Here is a 22325-nt window from a genome sequence, read left to right on the forward strand (position 1 = left end):
GGCATAACGTGACTGGGAGACATTAATGGCCATGCCACTCAAGTGGGCACGCACTCTGCCCTGGGCCTCCCTGCACATCTCTGGGGCGAGGCCACTGTTCACCAGCTCCTCGCCTCACTTACTATTCTTTGTGCCCACCGTGACGTCCCAAACTAACCCTGATCTCATGTCCCCAACCCAGCTCCCAAAGGTGGGAATTGTTCCTTTCCAAGCACAGCCCCCGAGAGTGTCATCCAATCCCCGAGAGGGTAAGTGGGAGCTATAAATAGAGCCAAGTCATTACTTAATCTCTCTGGTGTTTTAATACGATTGGAAAAAAAGGAGGGGCCCAGCTCTGATTCGTGTTCCACTCGCTTGGGCTTTTTTCTGTGCGGCTGGCCTGGGAGCAGACGTCATGTTCTGGAGGCCCCGCTTGGAGCCCTGGGAAATGAATTCATGTCTTGGCGAGTTGCCCAGGGACGCGGCCTGTTGTGTTCCTCTGGAACCATCTTTGAGAGCTGGATGCCTATCTTCCCACCCCTGAGGTGAGCTGTGGGCCTTCTTTCTCTGTCCAGGTGGCCCCACATCTTCCTCACTTTTCATTTGTCACACCTGCCCCAGTGCCCAGGGCCCTGCCCTGTCGTCCTTGTTCTGGTTCAGTTATCAGCACTTGGAGGGCACCACTCCGGGCCAGAGCGACTGTGAGGGGGCCCCTGGTCCCCTTACCCCTGCTATCCTCATTTTCTGCACAGCCTCTCAGAACCTCAGAGCGAGAAGGGGTCTAGAGAGGGGCTGTCTAAGGCACTCTTCTCTTCTGTCCTAAGATGGTGGGCAGCCTGATGCGGGGTCTTGTATTTGCCCCTCCCCCCCCGGGCCCAGCACAGCGTCTTTGCCCAGACCAAGCGCTTAACAAAGGTGGGCTGAATGGAACGAAGTGACTGCACGCCTGCCCGGGGCATCCCCTGCCTCCAGTCACATCCTGTCCGCTCTGCCCTGCCCCAGCCCATCCTTCCCAAACTCACCGGCTTCCTACCCTAAAGCACAGCAGCCAACGCCCCGGGCTGCGTTCCAGGCCTTCAAGGCTGGGCTCCGCACTGCCCTCCCAACCTCATCTCCCAGAACCCCCTCCAGAAGCTTCTGCTCATGCCCTGCAGGCTCCTCACTTGCTGCAGGCCTTTGTGTTTCAGAACCACTGAGCTAGAAGGGATCTAGAAAACCACTGGGGAAACTGAGGCCTGGAGGGGGGGCTGGCTGCCCAGGGCCACAGAGTGACTTATTGGCGGAGCTGTGACGAGACCTCATGTCTCCAGTGTTCTGGCTCCCTGTACCAGGAGGCATGTGATCTCTGTCTGCAGCCTGCTCCCTGACCAAGGAATGGAGACAGAGAGGTCCAACCACCTAGCTTTGCAAAACACGCGCCTCGGGGTTGAGAGCGGTGGGGAAGAACCTCAAACCAGAAGGATCAATTTTCACCACGTGAAAAGCAACCGAGAGCAGGAACGGCTCCTGGAACATCTGACTCTGACACGTGTGTCTGATCCAGAGCCCTCAGCCCCTCAGCAGGGGAGGCCGCGGTGGGGAGGGCGGGGCTCCCCGAGCACCGACTCCTTTAACCACGAGCAAAGGCTGTTTTGAATCACAGAATCCAAGAAATGATGAATCATAGTCATCAAATCTGAGAAACAATGGATCTTAGAAAGGAAGTGTCTCGAAATTCCTCTTCCCTTGGCTTCCAGGACATCTGCCCTCCTGGTTCTCTCCTGGCCCTCAGCTTGCTCCTGCTCTGTGCTCTGCGCAGCCTCCAGTGCGGCTGTGGCCAAGGCTCCCTGGCCTCCGCGCCGCACACTCGCACTTTCTGCCTGTGCCCATCCACCTCCTCTCATGGCTTCAGACCCCAACTCCACTGCCAACCCCCTGTCCCACGTCTGCGTTCGCAAACACTGAGCCTCTCCTCTGTGCCAGGTGCTGTTCTAGGCTCCAGGAGATGGCAGGGAACAGATTTTTAAAGATCCAGCCCTCCTGGAGCATAGTTTATTCTGGTGGGGGAGCCATGACAAGAAATAAAGACAGGGACATGATAATGTCATGTAGTAATAAAGGCTCTGAGGAGAGAGAGTGACAGAGGCTGGGGGCCCCTCTGAAGAGAGGACACAGAGCAGAGGTGTGAATGGAGAGTGGGAAGGAGCCACATGCGTCCTGCAGGAAGGGCCATCCAGACGGAGGCAGCGATGAGGACAGGGCACCAAGATGGGACTCTAAGGACATTTGGAGAAATGGCATGGAGGCCAGAGTGCCTGGAGCGAGGTGAGGGCGAGTCGGAGCGGAGGTCAGAGGCCGATGTGCATGTGGTGGGCGGGTCAGGAAGGGCCTGCAGGCCACAGCGAATACCGCGGATTTTGTCGACATGTGATCGACTGTGAGCAGGTTTTTAAAAGGCTCCCTCTGGCTGCTGTGGGAGAACAGACTGTAGAGAAGCAGAGAGAAAGCAGGGTGACCACGGTGGACACTCAAGTGAGAGGTGATGCTGGTCTGGGCGATGGTGGGAGTGACAGAGGGAGACAGAAGGGACAAAGTTTGGGATATTATTTGGAAGGCAGAGCTGACAGAATTTGCTGACAAACTGGATGCAGGAGATGAGAGAATGAGAGACGTGGAACCAAGACGGGCAGGACTGAGGAAAGGACAGATTTGTGGGGGAAATCAAGAGTTTGGCTTCGGACATGTCACTTTTAAGATGCCTTTAGACAACCGAACGTAAGAATCTGGAGCGCAGGTGAGAGGTTTCCAGGCTGGAAACAAAATTCGGGAGAGTCAGCGTGCAGGAAGTATTCACCACCACGGTAAGGACAACATCACCAGGCGAGTAAGTGCAGATGCAACAGACCCTGCCTGGACCCCTCTTTCTGGCTCTAGCCCCCGTGGGTGAGAACCATACAACAGGAACAGAATTGCAAGCATTCTTGTGATCCTCAGTTCATCACACATCTCAAAGGATAAAAGAGAACCTGGAAAATGGAGGGAGCGGTAGATTGATAGCATCGATGGTCCCAGTTAATGGATGCCCTTTGCCTTGTAACACTGTTGTCCCCTCCCACCCTGGGTCTAGGCTTGGCCACATGACTTGCTTCCGCCAATAGGATGTTAGCTGACTTGATAAAAGCAGAGACTTGAAAAAACACTTGCATGTTTCTATTTCCTCTCTTGCTCCTCTACCTTCATCACAAGAACATGCCCAGGCTAGCTCTCTCTTGGAATCCTGTCACCACCATGAAATAACTCCAGGCTAGCCTGCTGGAGGATCAGACCACAAGCAGCACAGCTGAATTATCTCAGCCAAGATCATCCTGTTCCCCAGTTGAGCACCAGCTACCTGTAGGCACATGAGTGAGCTCAGCTGAGCCCAGTCCAAATCAGCAGAACATCCCAGCTGATCTGTTGATTCACGGATGTAGTTTTAAGCCACTAAGTCTTAGGTTGGTTTGTTACACAGCAATAAGTAACCGATACAGAGGGTGAGAGTTTCTTGAGAGAGAAGAGAGACTGTGTGCTGGGCACTTGTCCCCACAGGGGAGGAGAGGAGTGTTTCTCCTCAACTCTAATCCAAGAGAACTACTCAGAGCCCTCGGCTGGGTCCCCTAGGATTTGAAGAGCGTAGGAGCTGGTGCCTGACTCATGCCCAAAGACCCCGGCAAAGGCCTGTACTTCCAGCAAGGATCTGTATGCTTCCCATGGGCCAGATGTGGACCTTGCAGAAGGGACCCTGCCTACAAGGGCCACCCAGAGGGGTGAGGTGACTCCAGCAGAAGAGTTGACCAGATGTCAGGCCTGAGGAGGGTGTTGTAAGCAGCCAGATGGAGCAGGGATTGCCTAAGTCAAGAGAGTAACAGGTGAGAGGCTCAGGGATAGGAGGGGCTCCAAAGAACCCACGACAGCATCCCTGAGGAAATACAACCCCGGCTCACTCCACCACCAGGGAGGGAGGACCTTCCCAGCCCACTGCCCGCTCTCTCCACTGCTCCAGCCCCAGTGCTAGCGACAGGGGCGTAGGTGGAGCCGGAGAGGGAAAACTTAGTCCCATCTTCTTCCCACTGCAGGTTTCTGAGTCTGAATCAGATGCAAAAGACTAGGGCAGGATTCGTGTTAAATTGGAGCTGTCTGGGGCCGGCCCCGTGGCTTAGCGGTTGGGTGTGCGCGCTCCGCTGCTGGCGGCCCGGGTTAGGATCCCGGGCGCGCACCGACGCACGGCTTCTCCGGCCATGCTGAGGCCGCAGCCCACATACAGCAACTAAAAGGATGTGCAACTATGACATACAACTATTTACTGGGGCTTTGGGGAGAAAAAGGAGGAGGAGGATTGACAATAGATGTTAGCTCAGAGCCGGTCTTCCTCAGCAAAAAGAGGAGGATTAGCACGGATGTTAGCTCAGGGCTGATCTTCCTCACACACACAAAAAAAAAATTGGACCTGTCTGGAGTTTTAGTATTAGACCGGACTAAACTTCTTATATCTGAAGTTGGCCAGAAAATGGGAGGAACTAGAAGGAGTCCACAGAGCAAGTTTAACGGGGTAACCCATTGAGCCCAGTAAGCCATTTCCAATGTGGTGCTTCCCTCTGGCCCGGCCCCGCTCTCCTCACACACTGTCCCGGGAGACCCCTCCACCATTAGGGACGACCTGACGTCCCTCCCTGCTGATCTCCAGCTCAGACTTTCCCACAAGATTCACATCCACTAGCCAACCATCAGCTGACGTCTCCCCAGGGAAGCCTGCACCTGCTCCAGCACCGTCCTCTGGCTCAGTGGCCTCAGCCCCTCCGCTTGGGGGCTCAGGCCAGAAACCTTCGTGCCATCACAATTAGCACCACCATCTCGTCCACCCACCCCTCCACCTTGCCCGTCTCCTGCTGATTCCACCTCCTGAGCAGCCCTGCAGCGTGCCCTCTGCCCCCAGGCCCTCGGCCACCACCCTGGCCCAGCCCCTGCCTCTGTCTTCCCCTCCCACACCCCCCCCACCCCAACCCACCAGCACTCTGGCAGCCAGAGTGAGCCTTCTGAATTAATCATGCCCCTCCTATGTTTATAACCATTTCCTGTGGCCTTTAGGATAAAACACAATGTTCAGCCTGGTTCACAATGCCCTTCGCAGTCCAGCCCCAAGTCACTTCTCCAGCAACGACTGTCCACTCCCCCACACCTCATGCCCCAGTCACACTGGTGGGCTGTAATTTCTCCCCACACTGCTCTCTCTCAGCTCAGGGCCTTTGCACAGCTGTTCCCTTCACCAGGAAGGCCCTCCCGGGAACCCCTGCCCCCCCACTCCTTCCATCCTTTAACTGTGGCAGCTTTGCCTCCTCTGACCCTGCTCTTCGCCCCCAACCACAGCCCCTGCCTCCCCCATCGCAACCCCGCCCCCATGTTGTCTCTGTTGATCCTCTCTCTCCTCCAGGACTAGGGCCAGGCTGCAGTGCCCGCACGCATTGCTGGGAGGGTGAATGAGTGACAGAGGAGACGGGTGGCCTGGAGGGAGTCTCGGGGAAACGGAGTCAGATGTGGGCGGATCGCTGGGTCTGCAGCGCTTTCCTGGGCAGAGGGCTCAGTCCCTGAAACATGGTTAGCAGAGCCCGCGTGGCTCTGGCAGGGGGGCCACAGGGCGAGAAGCGCTGCCCGTGGAGTCAGACAGGCCCGGGTTGAATCCTGGCTCCAGGAGCCGAGTCACATCCTCTCTTTGAGCCTCATTCCTCATCTGTAAAAAGGGGACCAATGAAGAAAGGCAGTGGGGGAACCAGTGACTGCTGGCCTTCTGCAGGTCCAGTCAGGGACTGTCGCTCACTGACGCCTGCCCCGGGCCAGACTGAGTGCTGGCGCTGGGCGCCCGAGGAGCAGACCCTGCCCGCCTGCCATGGGCTCCCAGCCTGGCAGAGGCAGACAGCGGGTGTGGACCCAGCGGGAGGCCCAGGGGCCGAAGGAGCTGAGACGCTGTTTGCGGGGCCTCTGTGGCTGCCCCCTTGTTACCACGAATAATCAAGAGCAGACCCTGAGCACCCACCCCCATGCCCTATCCTGCCCCTGGTAGACATGTGGGGCTGGTCCGTGGAGCCTGGGAGTCAGTGGTGAGGGTTACCGGATGAGGTCCAGCAGGGCGTCGGCTGAGCTCATGATGGGCTTCCCACTCTGCTCTGTAATCTCCTTCTGGGCCGCCCCACCCGGGTGGATGACGGAGACCATGATGATGCCCACGACGACTGCCACGAAGGTGGTCCACAGGTAGTACGCCACGGTGAGGATGCCCAGGCGGCTGGAGGTCTTGGCATCCAGGGAGGCGAGGCCAGACATCAAGCTGGGAGAACAATGTGGGTCAGGGTCTGTGGGGGTAGGCCCTGGCCAGGCACTCAGGCGTACCCACCCTCCCCCCTCCTGGCTCTGCCCAGCACCCTCACAGTGCTGCAGGGAATGTGCAGGCGTTGGGGTCCCCCCAATAATCCAGTCCTTGCAGCTCCTTCTAGCCTCTCTTTCTGCTCTGCTCTCTCCCCTATGCCCAGGGTCACCAGCCAAGCCTTTCACACCTCTAGGCCTTTCCATGTGCTGTTTCCCGTTTGGCGTCCTGACTCCTATCCACTAGAGAAGACCAAGCTCAGTGTCACCTCCTTGGTGAAATCTGCGTGGACTACCGGCCTCTCCCCCAGAGTTAGGAGCCCCTTCTGGGGCTCCCACAGCCCCGGCCTCCTCTGTCATGACCCTGGTTGTCACAGTCTGTTTACCTGTCTCTCTCATCAGACTGAGGACACGTGAGAAGAGGGACAGTTCTGACTTCTCTGTGGGTCCCCAGTGCCCAGCGTGAACTCTTGGTGCTGCCACCAAGCAGGTGGTTTCTGCAGGCTTGTGGAACGAACTAATGAGTGAGTGAGTGGGGTAGAGCCCTGGGCTGGGGGTTGGTGACCTGGGTCCTAGTCCTAGCTCTGCCCATTGGCTATGTGACCTCAGGCAAGCAAGTCACTCCCCAATCTTTGGGCCCCAGGATCCCCATCTATAAAATGGGGCCATGGTTGGATTGTCCCTGACAGGTGCCACCCTGTGGCCGTCTTGGATTAGTCCCTGGGCCCAGACTCCCCTCCGTGGGACGTCGGGTTGAGGGGGCTTGTGGTTCTCTCTCTCCTCTTGGGTCCTCCCCACCTCTGCCTGCCCTGACCTGGGCTCTCTGACCACCACTGCGGGTCAGCCTGGAGCTACTCTTCTCATGGGGTAGGGGGCGGGGTCGGGGGAGAACAAAGAGTGAGAGATTAGTTAAGGAAATGCTTGTGCGTTGCTGCCAAAAGGATTTTTCTCCAAAGCTCTTTCATTCTTTCAGATAAAGGAAGTATTTGTCTGGTTTTAATCATGTAAACAAGAGCAGATAATCCTTCCCCATCCACATTCCTCTTATCGTTAGGCTACAGACAGGCAGCATCCAGCATCAGGACTGAACACAGGGCGAGCCTCTCCTCCCTCCCGACCCCAGGCTGTAACGGCTGCCCATCAGCACCCGCTCTTGCCTGCTCGCTGTAGCGAAGGCTCACTCTGCTGTTAAGACACAGTTTAAGGGTCTCCTCCTCCAGGAAGCCTTCCCTGACCACCAGGCAGGGTGAAGGCCCCTTCTCTGGGCTCCCACAACCCCCGTGCTGCCCTCTGTCCCAGCGCCACCTCACTGAGTTGCTGGTTACTGGAAGTGCCTCCAGGGCTGGGCCTGGGTCCACAGAGCCAGGCGCAGGGCCCTGCTGGGGTGCAGGTTGGTAGTAGTTTGCTGAATGAAGGAGTGAATAAATGAATGAATGAATGAGTCAGTGTTTACAATCTCCATTCATCCTTGTCTGCCAGGACGCCGTATGTTGGTGACAGGCTTAGGGCAGGTCTCAGACATAAATCCTGAAGGGCTCGTAATGAGATTGTGTGGCCAGGGGAAATGCGGGTGCCCTGCAATCACTGTCCACGAGAGAGATTATCCCCAGACCAGGGTCAGCACATCAGCCCGGGGCCCAACGGTCCTCTGACCACCACAGACTTCCCCATGGCCAAGTCCAACTACTTCAGGCCACCGGGAAGCCATGGCCCGAGAGGAGGACCTGCCTGAGGTCACACAGAACACCAGTGGCTACCTGGACCAGAACTTAGGCCTCAACTTATTCAAACCTTTAGGGCATGCCCACTCTGTACCATGCCCTGTGCCCACAGAAAGAAATCAGAATCAGTCCCCAACCTCGAGTAGCTCCTGGTCTGGCGGGGGGTGGAGGATGTGAAGGAGATAGACATGGACACTTGGGACACAAGTGGACTCAAGTAACCAGTGCAAAAGGTGGATACATCAGTCCATATGGGAGGGGACAGGACGTGCTATCTTTATTCAGAGGGGGGAGAGATCACTTGCAGCTAGGAGAGTCAAGAAGCGCTTCCTGGAGGAGTGGGCATTTGAGTTGGTTCTTGGAGGCTGAGGAGAATTTGGAAATGCGGCAGGTGTGCCAGGCAGTGGGACAGTGGACTCCAACAGGGAGGCTGAGAGGCTGGAAAGTGTGGGGACACTGCTGTTTAACGTGGCCAGAGCTCGGGGAATATTTGAGGCACAGTGATACTTGGGGCAGAAAAGACAGACTGAGCTCAGGAGTGAGGGTGGCCATGAGTGCCAGGCCAAGGGGGACACAGGGGAGAGTGGGGTCCAGCACAACTCATCCAGCAGAATTTGCTGGATGTTTGAGAAGGGAGAACTAAGATTTGAGAACACCAAAATAAACGAGGGGATCTTTTTTGTAAGAGCAAAAACCTGGGACCAATTTAAGAAATCATCAATGCAGAGTAGATTAAAAGTTACAGCACATCCATGCAACAGAGTTAGAAGTGACAGTGTCCCTGGAAAGATGTTCCTATTGAACGTTAAATGAAGAAGCAAGGTACACGATAGTTGTGGCTCTGCAGGGAGCCCTGGAGCTCCTGGGAAGAGACCTCTCTGCAGGTTTGCGGTCCAGACACACACAGACGTGCTTGAAGGATCGTGCAGCAGAGGGGTATAGATGAAAATCACATCAGACGGGGGCAAAGGGCCCCTCAGAAGGCCACCCTGAGGACGAAGAGGTCTAACACAGGGTGGTTCCAGCTCAAGGGCAGACCCAGATGTGGGAAGGGAGGGAGGGCAGCTTCTAGATACAGCAAGAAGGGGCCCCTGCCCCAGGGGCTCTGGGAGGGAGAGGGCTGATGGATAAAATGGAAAGAATTCCACCACCTGCGACCCAAGCAGTTCCACTCTGGAACCTCCCACCCTCCCCCCAAACAGAGAGGGCTTTCTTCCTGGCTGAAGAGGTGAGCAGCTAGAGGGGAGCAGGTGGGGCCGGGACTGCTGGTAATAACCGACAGGGCAGACCCCCCCAGGCTCGGGCTGGCAGTGCCAGGGCAACCACAGGTGAGGGCAGAGGCCAAGAAGGGTGGGGGCTAAGTCTGCAGAGGGCCTTGATTCCACAGAGACAACAGCCACTCCTGGAGCTCATGGTCACAAGAAGGCAGGTTCGAGGTCCTGCCATTTGGCTGGCGGAGGCTCCTCCAGGTCCAGACTTTCGGGCCAACTGTTCAAGTGACCTCTCTGAGAACTGACAAGCCTGGCGAGGGTGGTAGTGGGGAGTGTTAGGTCAGATGGACATGCACAGAAGAAACTCTAGAAAGAAAGTTTAATGGTAGCTGTCTTGGGGTGATGGGGTTATGGGTAATTTTTGTTTTGTTTTTAATGTTTTTCCACACACTCATTTCTAGAATGAACATGTCTTGCTTGTGTGATGGAAAACACAACCCCTCGAGTACCCAGCAGTCACGGAAACCATAACCTGTCTGGAACTTAATTGTCCCCAAACACCTGAACGCCCACCTCATTTGATCCCTAACGTTCTCAGTCGGCGCTGTTGTATAGAGCTCTAATGTGGGTCACACTTGTCACTTTAAATTCTCTAGTAGTCACGGTAAAAGAAGTGAAAATAAACAGGCGAAATCCATTTTTGGTGAAATTAATTTTAATAATACTTCATTTAACCTAGTATATCCGAAATATTATTTCAATGTGTAATCAGTATAACAATGTTCATAAAAACTGCTTCACGTTTTAAAATTTTTAAAATTTTTTAAAAATGTTCCGTTCCTCAGTTGCAGTGGCCACCTTTCGAGGGTTCAACAGTCACCTTCAGTCACATGACTAGTGACAACGTTACTGGACTGCACGGTGGAGTTACAGATACGGAAGATGAAGCTCAGCAGGTGGGGACATCGGCCAAGCCTCCCAGCTGGTCAGTTGTAGCGTCAAGACGGGAACAGGGGTTTCTGATTCAGAGCCCCGCAGGGTTTCCCCCTCACCCACAGTGCCTCTCCATGGTACAGACCTGGCTTAACCCCTGTAGGAGAAAAAGGTCTTCTGGTTTTGGCTGACCACGACTGTAATGTGATTCAGTCCATGTAATGCCTCTTTAGTTCAACTCGCAGAGTTCGTGACCTGCCCTGTGGCTACAGCCTTCAGATTTGTGGTGGTGAGCCTCCCCATCTTTGGAGGCATCCAAGTGCAGCCTGGATGGCTACCTGTTAGGATGCTAGATCAAGGCTTCCAGATTGAGTGGGAGATTCCATGAGGATGACCTCAAATGTCCCCTCCGGCTCTGATTTATGGTGAAGGGAAAATAGGTAACCTTGCCATCCCAACTCCTAGCATGGCTGGGTGCTCCTGGGCGCCCCCAAATCCTCAAGGGCCCTGGGGAAGAGTCTCAGGAAGCCCAGCGGTCTGGGACTCCCTCCCAAGCCATCTGGCCACCACTCAGAGCCCAGGGATTGTGGTTCAAGAGATTTCAGCGACTGGGGAGTTGGCTGGGCTCCAGGTCCCGGTGCGCTTCAATCTGGAAATTGCTCCCCTCGCGGGGGCGGGGGAAGGGAGGCCGCAGCTGCCAGGCTCCTCATGGAGGAGAAAAAGGCCGCCTTCTGACCCTCAGCTGATTCTCACACCAACCCCTGACCTGAGGGGGGGGATTGCGACCCCATCTAATGCTGGGAGGCACCCGCTGCTGCCTGTGTACCGCACTGTGTAGGCGGACAGGCTTCTCAGACGGCAGGGGGCCCGTCCCCGCTTGAAGTCCTTGGTGGCTCCCGGTCACCCTCAGGAACTGTCCATACTTGTCATGGCCTTGGCACTCCCGTCCTCCTCACCTGCACGGCTCCAGCCACCCTGCTCTCCCAGCTGCTCCTTGAACCAACTGTGCACTGGCTGTTCCTTCAGCCTGGAACTCTTATTCCCCTACCTCCCACACCTGACAAATTTCCACTTGTCCTTTCCAAGGTCAGCTTAGATGTCACTTCCTCTGGGAAGCCTTCCTTGACCAGCCGTCTCGCCCACCTCCCTAGGGCTCCCTGTGCTTCCTGGCTTGTTACAGGGCACTCTGCCCACCTGCTTACCCCTGAATCCCTGGGCCCAAGCCAGCTTTGGCACAGGGTGTGCTGGCAGGAACAAGGGCCCAAGGGAGCAGTGAAAACCGAAGGAACCCAGTCCCCTTGGCCCTGCCCTCCCTGCTGTCCTCTCCAGTCTTCTCTTTCTGCTCCTACTCATCTCTCAGGTCTCCACAGGGGCATCGCCTCCCTGTGGAGGGAGCCCTCCACAGGAGCCCTCCTGTGGAGCCCTCACTCAGAAGGGCTCCCTGAGCCTCCGGGCAGGCTGGGCAGCTCCCGTAGCTCCTGTATGCATCCATCGCTAGCTGGGAGCCCTGGGGCACGTTCCTGGGCCTCTGTGTGCCTCACTTTCCCCTGGAGGATAAAATGGGGATAACGATGGTCTATAGTGAGGGTTAATCTAGTCTACAATAGAGCCTGGTACAGAATAAGTACCCAGTAAATTCCAATTATTAGCATTCGCTCTGTGATGGCATCGTCTGGCCTGTGACCACCTGCTCCAGCAGACTGTGAGCTCCTCCAGGGAGGGGCTGAATCTGGCTCAGTTCCAGGTCCTCAGAGCCCAGAGCCTGGCCTTGTCTGGGTGCAGCTTTGCTGCTGTGTGTGAGGTGGAATTCCAGATGGGATTGTTAAAGGGATGTCTTGTGAGCTCTGACGTCCACGAGTACCCACTGTGGGTTCCCCAAGAACAAGTCACCTGGACCAGCTTTGGTCCCCTGGCCAGGTTTAGGGGACTGCCCCGGGCACTGTGTGTCTGTGTGACATTCAGGCAGTTGTCACCAAAACTCTTGGGAACACATGGGACCTTTTGGGAGCGACTATTGCAGGCAGTGCCCTCTTCTGAGTGAGGAGGAGCTGAGAGGGTCTCTGGAGATGGACCTCAGGGCTCTGCTTTCAGCCCTCTCCTTTCTGGGCATTTCTATCAACGGCTCGGCCAAGGCCACTGACAGCATGTGGCTCGGGTTTGTAGAGGACAGGAAGCTGGAAGGAGCAGCTAACGTGCTGGAGGAGGCTGCTGGGACTCAGCACTCCCGCAGGCTGGACCACAGGCCAATCCTGACGTGATGACACTGAACATGGACACATGGGCCATACTTGGCGTCAACAGCTCAGCAAACACAAACTCTGGAGTGGGAGGGGAAGCTGAGCCGCAGTGGCCGCACGTGGGAAGGGGACTTTGGGGTTTGTTTGCTGCCCGCTTGGTGAGTCACCTGGGGAATCGGGCTGCCGAAGGGCTGGTGGGCCCTCAGCTGTGGGGCCAGAAGCCTCGGGAACTTGTTGAGGAGGCCAGGGACCTGCCCTAATGTTGAGACCCTCTGGGACAGGGACAGGGGAGGGAGGTGTGTATCTCACAGAGGGCAGCTGGGGTAGGTGGCAGGTGACAGAGACGCGTGCCTGGGGAAGCAGCTGAGAGGGCTGGGACTGTGGAGTTGGGAGCAGACCTGGGGAACACTGCGGGTGATGGGGAAGCCTTAGGGAAGCAGATCTCAGCTCAGCCCCAGGAACAACTCTCTAGTAAACAGAGCCGTCCTGCCCTGGAAGGGACCACCTTGAGAAGCAGTAAACTCCCAGTCACTGGAGGTATGCGAGCAACTTGCTCAAGTCATACAGTGCGTAGGCAGATTTGAACCCTGGTCTACTAGCATGACAACATCCATGGTCACAACATCCTGGCACTGGGATATTAGAGACAGGAAGGGGCCCTGAGCCCCACGGCCAAGTCCCTGGGCTTTGGCCTCAGCTGACCTGGTAAGGGAGGGCCCCCGGATGCAGCTGCGGGGAGTCCACCCGACAGGCAGCCAGAAGGAGGCATCTGTGGTCCATGGCGGTCCCCTCAGCCCCTCCAAGCGTCATGGCCTTCTTTCCCCTAAGCAGACGACTGGCCTAGCAGCTGACAGCAAGTGCCACGTTAGCATCAAATTACGCTTTCCAGATGGCTCTGTCACATCCCCACCCTCAAGCCAACTCCTAAGACCTGAGGCAGGATGCCCAGACTCCCACTTGACTAAAGTCTGGGTCATCTGGTCCCAGCATCCCCTCCCAAGAGCAGAAATTCCTCTACTGCTGCTGCTTGCATACCTCAGAAGACAGAGAACTCACTACCTCCTGAGTCAGCCCCTCCATTGTGGGCTAGCTATGCTTATTAGAAAGTCCTTCCTGGTGCCAGAATGAAATCTGCCCCTAGGGAAAAGCATTCCCACATGGGGCCAGCCGTACCCTCTGGAGCTACACAGACCAAACCTCTTTGGTTCCACTTTAGGTTCCGTGGGGGGAGGTGGCGAGGGAGTGCTGGGCTCAGAGTGCAGGAGGAGGGGTGGGAGGGGGAGGGAGGGGGAGGGGCGGCACAGCCACAGGCATGGGCCTGGCGGGACACTGCTGCCTTGCATCCCCAACTGCCCTCTGAAGGTCCTTCCTTCCCAGGCCCCTGGGCCCTGGGACAGTGCTTGACTGGGACTCACAAATAACAAGCTTGAACTGAATCGAAAGCAAAAGCTGCAGGAGCCGCAGCTGCAGCCCCCAGAGAGCTCACGGTCTGACCGCTTTCCACCATGAAGGCTGCGTTCCCAAGCGAAAAATGGGTCAAGTCCACTTCCAGACTCCCCGTGAGCTGAAGTTCTGCCCCTTTCTCTCCCTCGAGGCAAAGAATATCAGGTGTGAGGGAGCCAGAGTGTCCCCATGGATGACCATCACTCTGCTCTGCAGTTGCAGACTGTCACCTCTATCAACAGGAACGGCGTCCTTGGGATGCCTGTCGTGGCTGCTTATGACAGTGCCGCCAGGCCATGGTTAGGAGCCCCACCCAGAGTAGATGGGAACACAGGTCTCCTGCCTCCCTGCCCTCCACCAGCAGGGCTCCTGGCGTCTACCCCTCAAGGACCAGGCTGGGCCCGCCCAAGGAGGCTCCCTCCAGGTTGAATGAGCCCCTTTCCAATGCAGTGGTCCTCCACAGAAAAGAGTAGCAGGAGCTTTTTCAAAACCTCACCCATGGGCCGGCCCCGTGGCTTAGCGGTTAAGTGCGCGTGCTCCGCTATTGGTGGCCCGGGTTCGGATCCAGGGCGCGCACCGATGCACTGCTTGTCAGGCCATGTTGAGGCCACATCCCACATACAGCAACTAGAAGGATGTGCAGCTATGACCTACAACTATCTGCTGGGGCTTTGGGGGACAAAAAGGAGGAGGATTGGCAAGAGATGTTAGCTCAGAGCCGGTCTTCCTCAGCAAAAAGAGGAGGATTAGCATGGATGTTAGCTCAGGGCTGATCTTCCTCACAAAAAAAAAAAAACCTCACCCATGTCCCCAGACTCAGATATGTTCCCAGCCCGCCCCATGTTGAACACTTGCTCTGGGTGGCATGGATCCCAGAAATAAATGAGGTGGGTTTGCGGTCCTCAAGGAGCTCCATCCGGTGGATGGAGAGACCTGCAGCTGGACCACACAAAACCCTGGGTCATGGCTGGGATTGGGAAAGACCAGAAGCAGGGTCTAGGCCAGCCTGAGAGTCAGGGGAGGCTTCCCAGAGGGGGTGACCGCTGAATGGATCCTTGATGGATGAGTAGGAATTCTCTAACTGGAACGGGGAAAGAGCATGGGAGTCTGTGACGGGTGACAAAACTTGGGAGTTATTCGGAGTCGCCAGGCTGATGGTCTGACCCCACCCGCAGCCCACAGCTGGGCCATGTTTCCCCTCTTGATGAGTAAGGCGGTCAGCTGACTGGGCAAGAGGGCCAAAGAGATCCCAGGGCTCCCGTCAGAGAGGTTGACAGAACTCTGCAGAGAACGGTTGCCCCACGGCTTGAGGGCCAAGTCCCTCAGCACAGGCTGTCCACCCCTCCCGCCTCCCTCCCCACTGTCTGTCCTGGGCAGCCCGGGGCAGCTGCCCCTGCACACTGGCTCCCAAACCAGACATTGAGGGCTGCTTGGCCCAGGACCATCTCCAATAAGTTAGAACGTGGGTGTTTGGGAGTTTTCTGCCAAACTAGAGTTCCTCAGGAAGGGGGAGAAGGGAGTGTTGGGTTTCTTTGGCCAAACACGATTTCCTGATTCTAAGAAAAATCAGTTTAAAATTCTTACAAGAAATAGAAAGGAAAACACTACATACCGAAGCACACACACATATGCACATACACGCACACCATATGCACGTGTAAAGACACACACCACGCATTCACACACAAACCCACACACACACTTGGGTTTCTCTGCTCTGATGTGGAGCTCACAGAACATTCTGCCATGTTCAGCATCAGTGAATCACACACACATGGATTCAGTTTTCCTTGAATGATGCGTGGTTTAAGAAATTGAAGAATGAGGGGAGCGGAGGGTTTGGCAAAAAGCAAGTGGAGAATTGGAGGCCCTAGCTGGAACCAGATGCTGGCTCGACCCGGCCCGGGCTCCTTGTGTCACTCTCGTCTAGGGGGGTGTGAAAACAAGGCTCAGTTGACTTCCCAAGCGTAGAAGGAAACTCTGGCCTCAGTGCGGCTATCATGGGCCACCAAATAAGGACCTGCTGGGGACTGCTTTGTACCTTTGCCAATGGCGTTGTGTCTGTCTTACGACTGAGGCTGAGAGTGTGGTAAACAACAGAACTTGAGGTCAATCCAGAGTCCTGGGTACAGCGACGCCCCAACAGGGGGTCCAGCAGCATCCTGAGTGTCTAGGACAGGACAAGGGCTTTGCAAACTCTGCCCCAGCCGCTGAGTGGAAGAGTGAAACAGGATGGGGAAGATGAGGGTGCAGCGTGGACAATTCTTATGACATCATGTTGAATGAAAAAAAAAAGAGAGACGCAGATAGCCTTATTTTTGTGGAGGTGACAGTAAGGTATCCTCCAAGAACTTAAAGGAACAGAAAGTTGCCAGTACTCTTTGGGTTAAGCTCTAAATTAAAAGGGATCAGAGTAGCAACAAGTGGTATTACCAGGAGAAAATGGGAAAGGGAGGCTCCCAGGCCCCGAAGGCTTGACTTTTCTAATGAAAGAAGGTGTGACGAGCAAGGGATTGATCAGTCTGCGGTGGAGCCCAAAGAAGAGAGCCGAGAGTGCGAAGCACTGAGCACCATCCAAGCACCACCCACGGGAGAGGGGCCCTGGTTTGAGGATGTGACAATGCTGTGGCAGGTCCTAACCATCAGACTATTAGTTCCTATGCCAGTGTAACGTGAGGCAGAATTTTCTAAATTTTGTCTGAGGCTTCTATATTCATAAGTAGAGACAGCAATTCTCCTTGCAGCCGATTTTGTTTTTAGAAGAATTTTTCAGATGGCAACTGTAAGGCAAGAAGGCATCATTGTCCAGGAGAATGGAGGGACTGTGGTTTGAGGGAAGAGCGCCTTCTTGAGGCCTTAAGATCTACAGAGTTATGGAAGGGTGGACCAATTTGCATGAGAGGCTCAGGGGCCTTCTGAGAGAAAAGAGACTGAGACCCCAACCCCTGCTCCCCGCGATTTGAAGTTAGGGTCAGGGTGTACCTGGATGCCCATGACCCAGGTGTTGGCACTAAAGGCCCCCAGAGCGAAGCCACTAGGAGGGAAAAGGGACTCAGGGATCACCCCAGGAGCTAAGCTCAGGGTGTGATGGAGGTGCTTCGAGGAGCAATGACTGAGCACGCTGGTGTGAGCTAGGAGCCGGGGCAGGGCAGCCCTGTGGCTGGAGCAGGGATATGCACCTGCAGGGAGCAGTGAGTGGGCTGAACCAGACCACGCGATGACCTGTGTTCAACAGCCACACCGTGTGGAAGGACCCAGAGTGACAGGCTAGTGGCAAGATCAGATCTTCCAGTCCTCTCCTTATTGACTTGGCCGGAAGCTTCCACTGAATGACATAAGCTGCCCTTGGCCAGTGGGGTGCAGGCCTCAAGAGGAAGACACTGGCTTCCTGCTTGCACAGAGGAACAGGACCATACCGAGCATTCAGTTCTCAGGTCGGTCCATAAAGCAAAAACCAAGTATATTATACTTGCGCTTGAAGATCTCTTCAGTTTCCCATAAAGTTCAGGAGGTGTAGTTCCATATAAGTTCATTCAAGACAGTTTTCCTCCCAGGTTTGGAATGGGTTGCTGTTTCTTTAGGTGGACACCAGCTTAAGCATACACTTAAAGGCCATGATGTAAAGAAACCCACAAACAACCCTCTCCTCATGGCCTGGAAGCATAGTCGTGGCAGGGAGATGCTCCCACTTCGAGAGGTGGGACCGAGACGGCTCGTGCGAAGCAGACCCACCTCTCCCACGACGCTCACTGGGGCGTAGCTCTTTGAATGGGGGAGGCTCTTGACTCCTTTAAATTACTTTTCTCTCTTTTTCGCAGCATTTGTAATTGAATTCACCTAAGTGCACATATGATGGGACTCCACCAGGCGGGGCCTCAGAAATTAACTCAAAGTGGCAAACCTGGAGTCACACTGGTTACACCATTGAGTAATTAAATTGACCTGCCAGCAAACAGATTTAACCAGTGGGTTCCTCATGTGGCGAGCCTACGGGAGAAACGCTCTGGCCAGAGGCTGTGTGCATCCGTCCTCCTTGACAACTGTATTCACCTCTGTGAAGGAATAAATTGGCACTGGGTTTATTTGGTTGCCTCTTGCCAGCATCAGAGGACAGATATGGGCTCAGAGGAGGTTGAGCATCTGAACCAGTCTGCCAAGGACCATACTCAGGGCCCGGTGAGCTCACTACTAAGAATGATAAGAACAAACATTTATAGGAAAAAAGATAACAGTGGCAGAATTAGGGGTGTGGGATGATAGGAGGAGTTTTTTCTGTTATCCAAAACGTTTGCAATTTGCTTACGCAATTTTTTAAAGTACAAAAACATCTTTAAAAGATAGCTCCTGGCCATCCTCCAAGGGTCAGTTCAAATGCTGGTCATGAAACCTCCTTGAATTCTGCTCCAACTGCTCTTCCACTGCTCTTTATTCACGTAATAAGCATTTATTAGGCATGTACCAGACTACTATGTACCTACTATGTACTGTGCTGTCCCTGTGAAAGAGACGGAGAAATTCATATTCCTTGGAATTCTTTGTATAGTGAGGGAGTTGTCCTTGTTCAGAAGAAATTCCTTGATGAGCCACTTGGACCAGAAGCTGAGCAGCACTCTCCCCACCCCACTCCAGGAACAGGGCACAGTGGAGGGGACTTTGGAAGGACAAGGAGGACGGGATTTCTGGCTGGTCCTCGAGCAGGGGTAGAGAGAAGGAAGGTGAAGGGAGAGAGGAAGACGTGGACGCATCCTAAGGTGACCCCAGTGACCCACGCCCTTGTGTAATCTCCCTCCCTGAGCGAGGTGGGACTGTGACTTGCTTCTAACTGACAGAATATGGCAAAGGTGATGGGATGTCTCTTCCACGATTATGTTATATAAGAACTTGTCTTAGAAGACTAGAGAGTGAGGGTTCCTTTCCTGGCCTTCACGAAGCAAAGGGCCATGTTGGGAACTGCCTTTGGAGAGGGCCAGAAGGCAGGGAACTGCAGGTGGAGGGTGACCTCCAGCTAAGAACCATTAAGAAACTGGGCCCTCGGACAAACAGCCATAAGGAAGTGATTTCTGTCAACAACCTGAAGGAGCTTAGAAGTAGATTCTTCCCTGGCCAAGCCTTCAGATGAGAACACAGCCCAGCTGACACCGCAGCTTTGTAAGACCCCAAGCAGAGGATCCAACTAAGCCATGCCTGGGCTTCTGACCCACAGAAACTGGTACATAATAAATGGGTGTTGTGTTAAGTCACTGAGTTTGTAGTAATCTGTTACACAGCAATAGATAACTGATACACAGAGACAGAGAGAACCAAGAGATGGCTGAAGGGCCTACACTTCTCAATGTGATCCTTACCTGTGATCTCGCTTCCAACTGTCAGTGAAGTTGCGAAATTTATGAACTGCTTGAAGCCAGGGGTCTGTGTGTGAGAGGCAACTGGCGAAGGCCGTGCCTCGTGACTTGTGGTAGGAACGTGAAGGCAGAGAAAAGCAAGAGGCAGTAAGCACTGGAATTCATGGAAAGTGAGGAGGCTTCGACAGTCACGGTGGGGGGAAGGCTCTGGGCACAGGGGACGTGTGCTATGCGGAGACGCTTGGGACCTGGTCCCGCCCCACGAAGGCCAACATGAACACAGATCTGCGGGACTCTATGGAGGAACGCCTCATGCAGGTCTGTATCAGTGCTGAGGGGGCACCTGAGTGTGTCTGGGTCAAGGGAGACTTTCCAGAGGAAGTGACAAGCAAACTGCATGTGCTAAGGAACAGCATGAAGAAGCAAGAGGTCACCCAAAGGGGCTGCCTGCTGAGAGCAGAAGCAGAGGTGGAAGGTTTTGTAAAACATCTTGCCTGGGCCTTGGAGAAGCCTGGTCAAGCTTTAATAAGTTAGAAAAACATGTGACATCCATAATGTATCAGGAGCTATGCTGGGTGCTTCAAGTACAGTCTCTTATTTCATTCTCAGAATAACCCTGTGAGGGAGGTAGATGTTCTTCCCATTTTACAGATAAGGTCACTGAGGCTCAGATGCTAAGAGTCTTGGTTAAGTTCACACTAGTGAGTGACTCCAAAGCCCCTGTGCTTCCCCTGGATCCTCTTGCAGATTCTCAGCCACACCCACTGTGGTGCTGGCTCACCTCCTTCCCTGTGACTTATGAAGCCACCACTGGCCGAGAGGAGGTTGCACTCGGCTGCACTGTGGTGTGCCTATCCGAGGAGGGGCTCAGTCTAGGTGCTGGTTTGGAGTGGATTCTAGAGAAAAGAGGCCCAAGAGCTGGAAGATGCCAGATTGTGGGAAGAGTGACTGAGCTGGGCTCCAACCCAGCCTGGCTGGCCCCACCTCCCTCCCACTGGGCCTCCCTTCTCTGGAACAAAGTGTCCCTGTGGCTGTCTGTCTCCCTGCCAGATGGTGAGACCCTCCAAGGCAGGCATACATCTTTTCATCCCTTGCGTCAACCCCCCCCCGATCACCGCCCATACTTCTTTCCATCTCATCACCTCTCTTTGCTTGTCTATTAGATTTCCGTCTCCTGCAAAAATTTGCTACACTGACCACCAGGTAGAGGCTAGTGTGAACAACAAGGTGGAAATGAGACTGACCCCCTCCCAGTATCTCACATAAAAACACAGCGATGCACATGGCCCTTCTCCACAGAGGGATTGGGGTGACTGGTCCTACCCCTTGGCAGGGGCACTTCTTGTTCAGTGACATGAGTGGCTAGTCCAGATAGGAATGCTAATTTATTTCTATGTCACTACTGTGCAAGAAAGGTGTCTGTACCCCATAATGTGGTATGCCAGCTGTGGCTGCGAATTCATTTAACTTACAATACTGGGCACATCCAGGGTTACAAGCAGTGTCAGCAGTGAAGATAGGTCATCATCAATAGTCATCAATAAATGAAGAGCTGGGAGGATTGCATAGACAGAAACTTGAGCTAGGTCTTGAACACAGAGCCGGACTTAACAATTAAGAGGACAGAAGGGCATTCGTGGAAGTGGAAACAGCACAAGCAAAGGCATGCAGGCAGAAAAGCATGCGGCAGGCCCAGGGACTAATGAGGGGACCAGCCTGACTCCAGGGGCGTGGCATAGAGAAGGGGCGGCAGCTTCTCCTGGAAAAGAGGTGGGAGCACTTAGAGTCAGGGGTGCCAGGCTCTGGGCCCCAGACTCGCAGGTTATTGGAACTGGAAGCAAATGTGTCTTAAGGTGCATCCTCCCAGCGCCCTGGAGCAATCACACTGCAGAACCCCCTGTCTCCTAGGGTTCCAGCTCGGAGCCCCTGGGGACTGAAGAGCAGGAGCCCTCAGGCCAGGCTCCTTAGCTATCCCCCCAGAAGGCCTGATCCCAAGACATCAGGGTTTTTTTAAAACCATTAGAACACTCGTGGAGCTTTTAAAACAAACCCCTACTTGGGCTTCTTGGTAGTTCTGCTTTGGTAAGCACAGGTGAGGCTTGACATTTGAATTTTCAAAGCGGCTTTGGTGATTTTGCTCTGCCCTGAGTGACAACCCCCAGGCCAGAGTGGCTGCTCCTTGAGGACAGGGCTGGCCAGGAGGAGGAGCTCAGGGAGCTGTAGGCGATGGATGCGTGGGTGGATTACAGACCAGTGGAAGCTAGAGGAAGAAGGGTTCAGGCACGGAGGGGTCTGGGGCTCAGAAATGTGTCATTTTTGCCCCAAGAAGGTTTAATTCTCCCTTAGGAAAATTTCAAAGCACTTTCACTTTTCAGTGACACGGTTGCTCTGCACCAGCCCAAACTATGTAATAAACAAACGAGATGTATGAACACACACTGGCTTTTCTCAAGTTAACCCCACATTCCATCTCCAACCAAGAGAAAGCACTTCAGTCTGGCGGAGAGAGACCAGGCCTTTGAGAGCCAGGACTCGAGAGTGGGGCGGGCCCTTAGTCACTAGGTAAACTGGGTAAACTGAGGCCCAGAGTGAGGGTGCCTTACCCAAGATCACACGAGAATCTGTGGTGGAAGCAGGTCTAGGACCCGAGCCTCTGACTCTCTGGCTCCAGGACGTTTTTTGTTAAATGTCCTACCCAAGGCCACACAGCTAGGAAATGGGCCAGGATGGGAACCCAGGTCTGTCTGATCCCGGGTCCACGCAAGGGCCTTTGAAGTTTCTGTTCTGAGTAAGAGGCAACACTTAATGCAGTCAGGATGGTCAAGAGTAATGGATGGTCAAGCTGCCTAACACCAGTCCTGTGCTTTACCTCGTGATAAAACCGGCAAAAATGGAAAAAAAATAGAGTCCTGTACTTCCTCCATCAACACATTTATTTAGTGTTGTGTAATTGTCTATTTTCTCGCCAGTCTCCCTCACAGCCTGTGAGCTCCTCGGGGGCAGAACCTCATTCATCTCTGTATCTGCAGCGCCCAGTACAGGCCAAGTACCCAGAAAGCACAATGCGTGGTTGTTGAATTCATTCAT

The 22325-nt window shown here is 54.5% G+C and overlaps 1 protein-coding gene across 2 annotated transcripts in view; it reads right to left on the reverse strand.

Moving 5' to 3' along the window:
• Window positions 1-22325, reverse strand: part of SLC1A7 (solute carrier family 1 member 7) — a 47146-nt gene that overhangs the window by 15661 nt on the left and 9160 nt on the right. For both annotated transcript variants that reach the window (XM_058551981.1, XM_058551982.1), the window contains exon 3: window positions 6101-6316. In XM_058551981.1, coding sequence (XP_058407964.1) covers window positions 6101-6316 — 216 coding nt within the window. The remainder of the gene's footprint in view (window positions 1-6100; window positions 6317-22325) is intronic.

This window comes from Diceros bicornis, chromosome 13, assembly GCF_020826845.1.
Source record: "Diceros bicornis minor isolate mBicDic1 chromosome 13, mDicBic1.mat.cur, whole genome shotgun sequence".
NCBI classification, from domain to species: domain Eukaryota; kingdom Metazoa; phylum Chordata; class Mammalia; order Perissodactyla; family Rhinocerotidae; genus Diceros; species Diceros bicornis.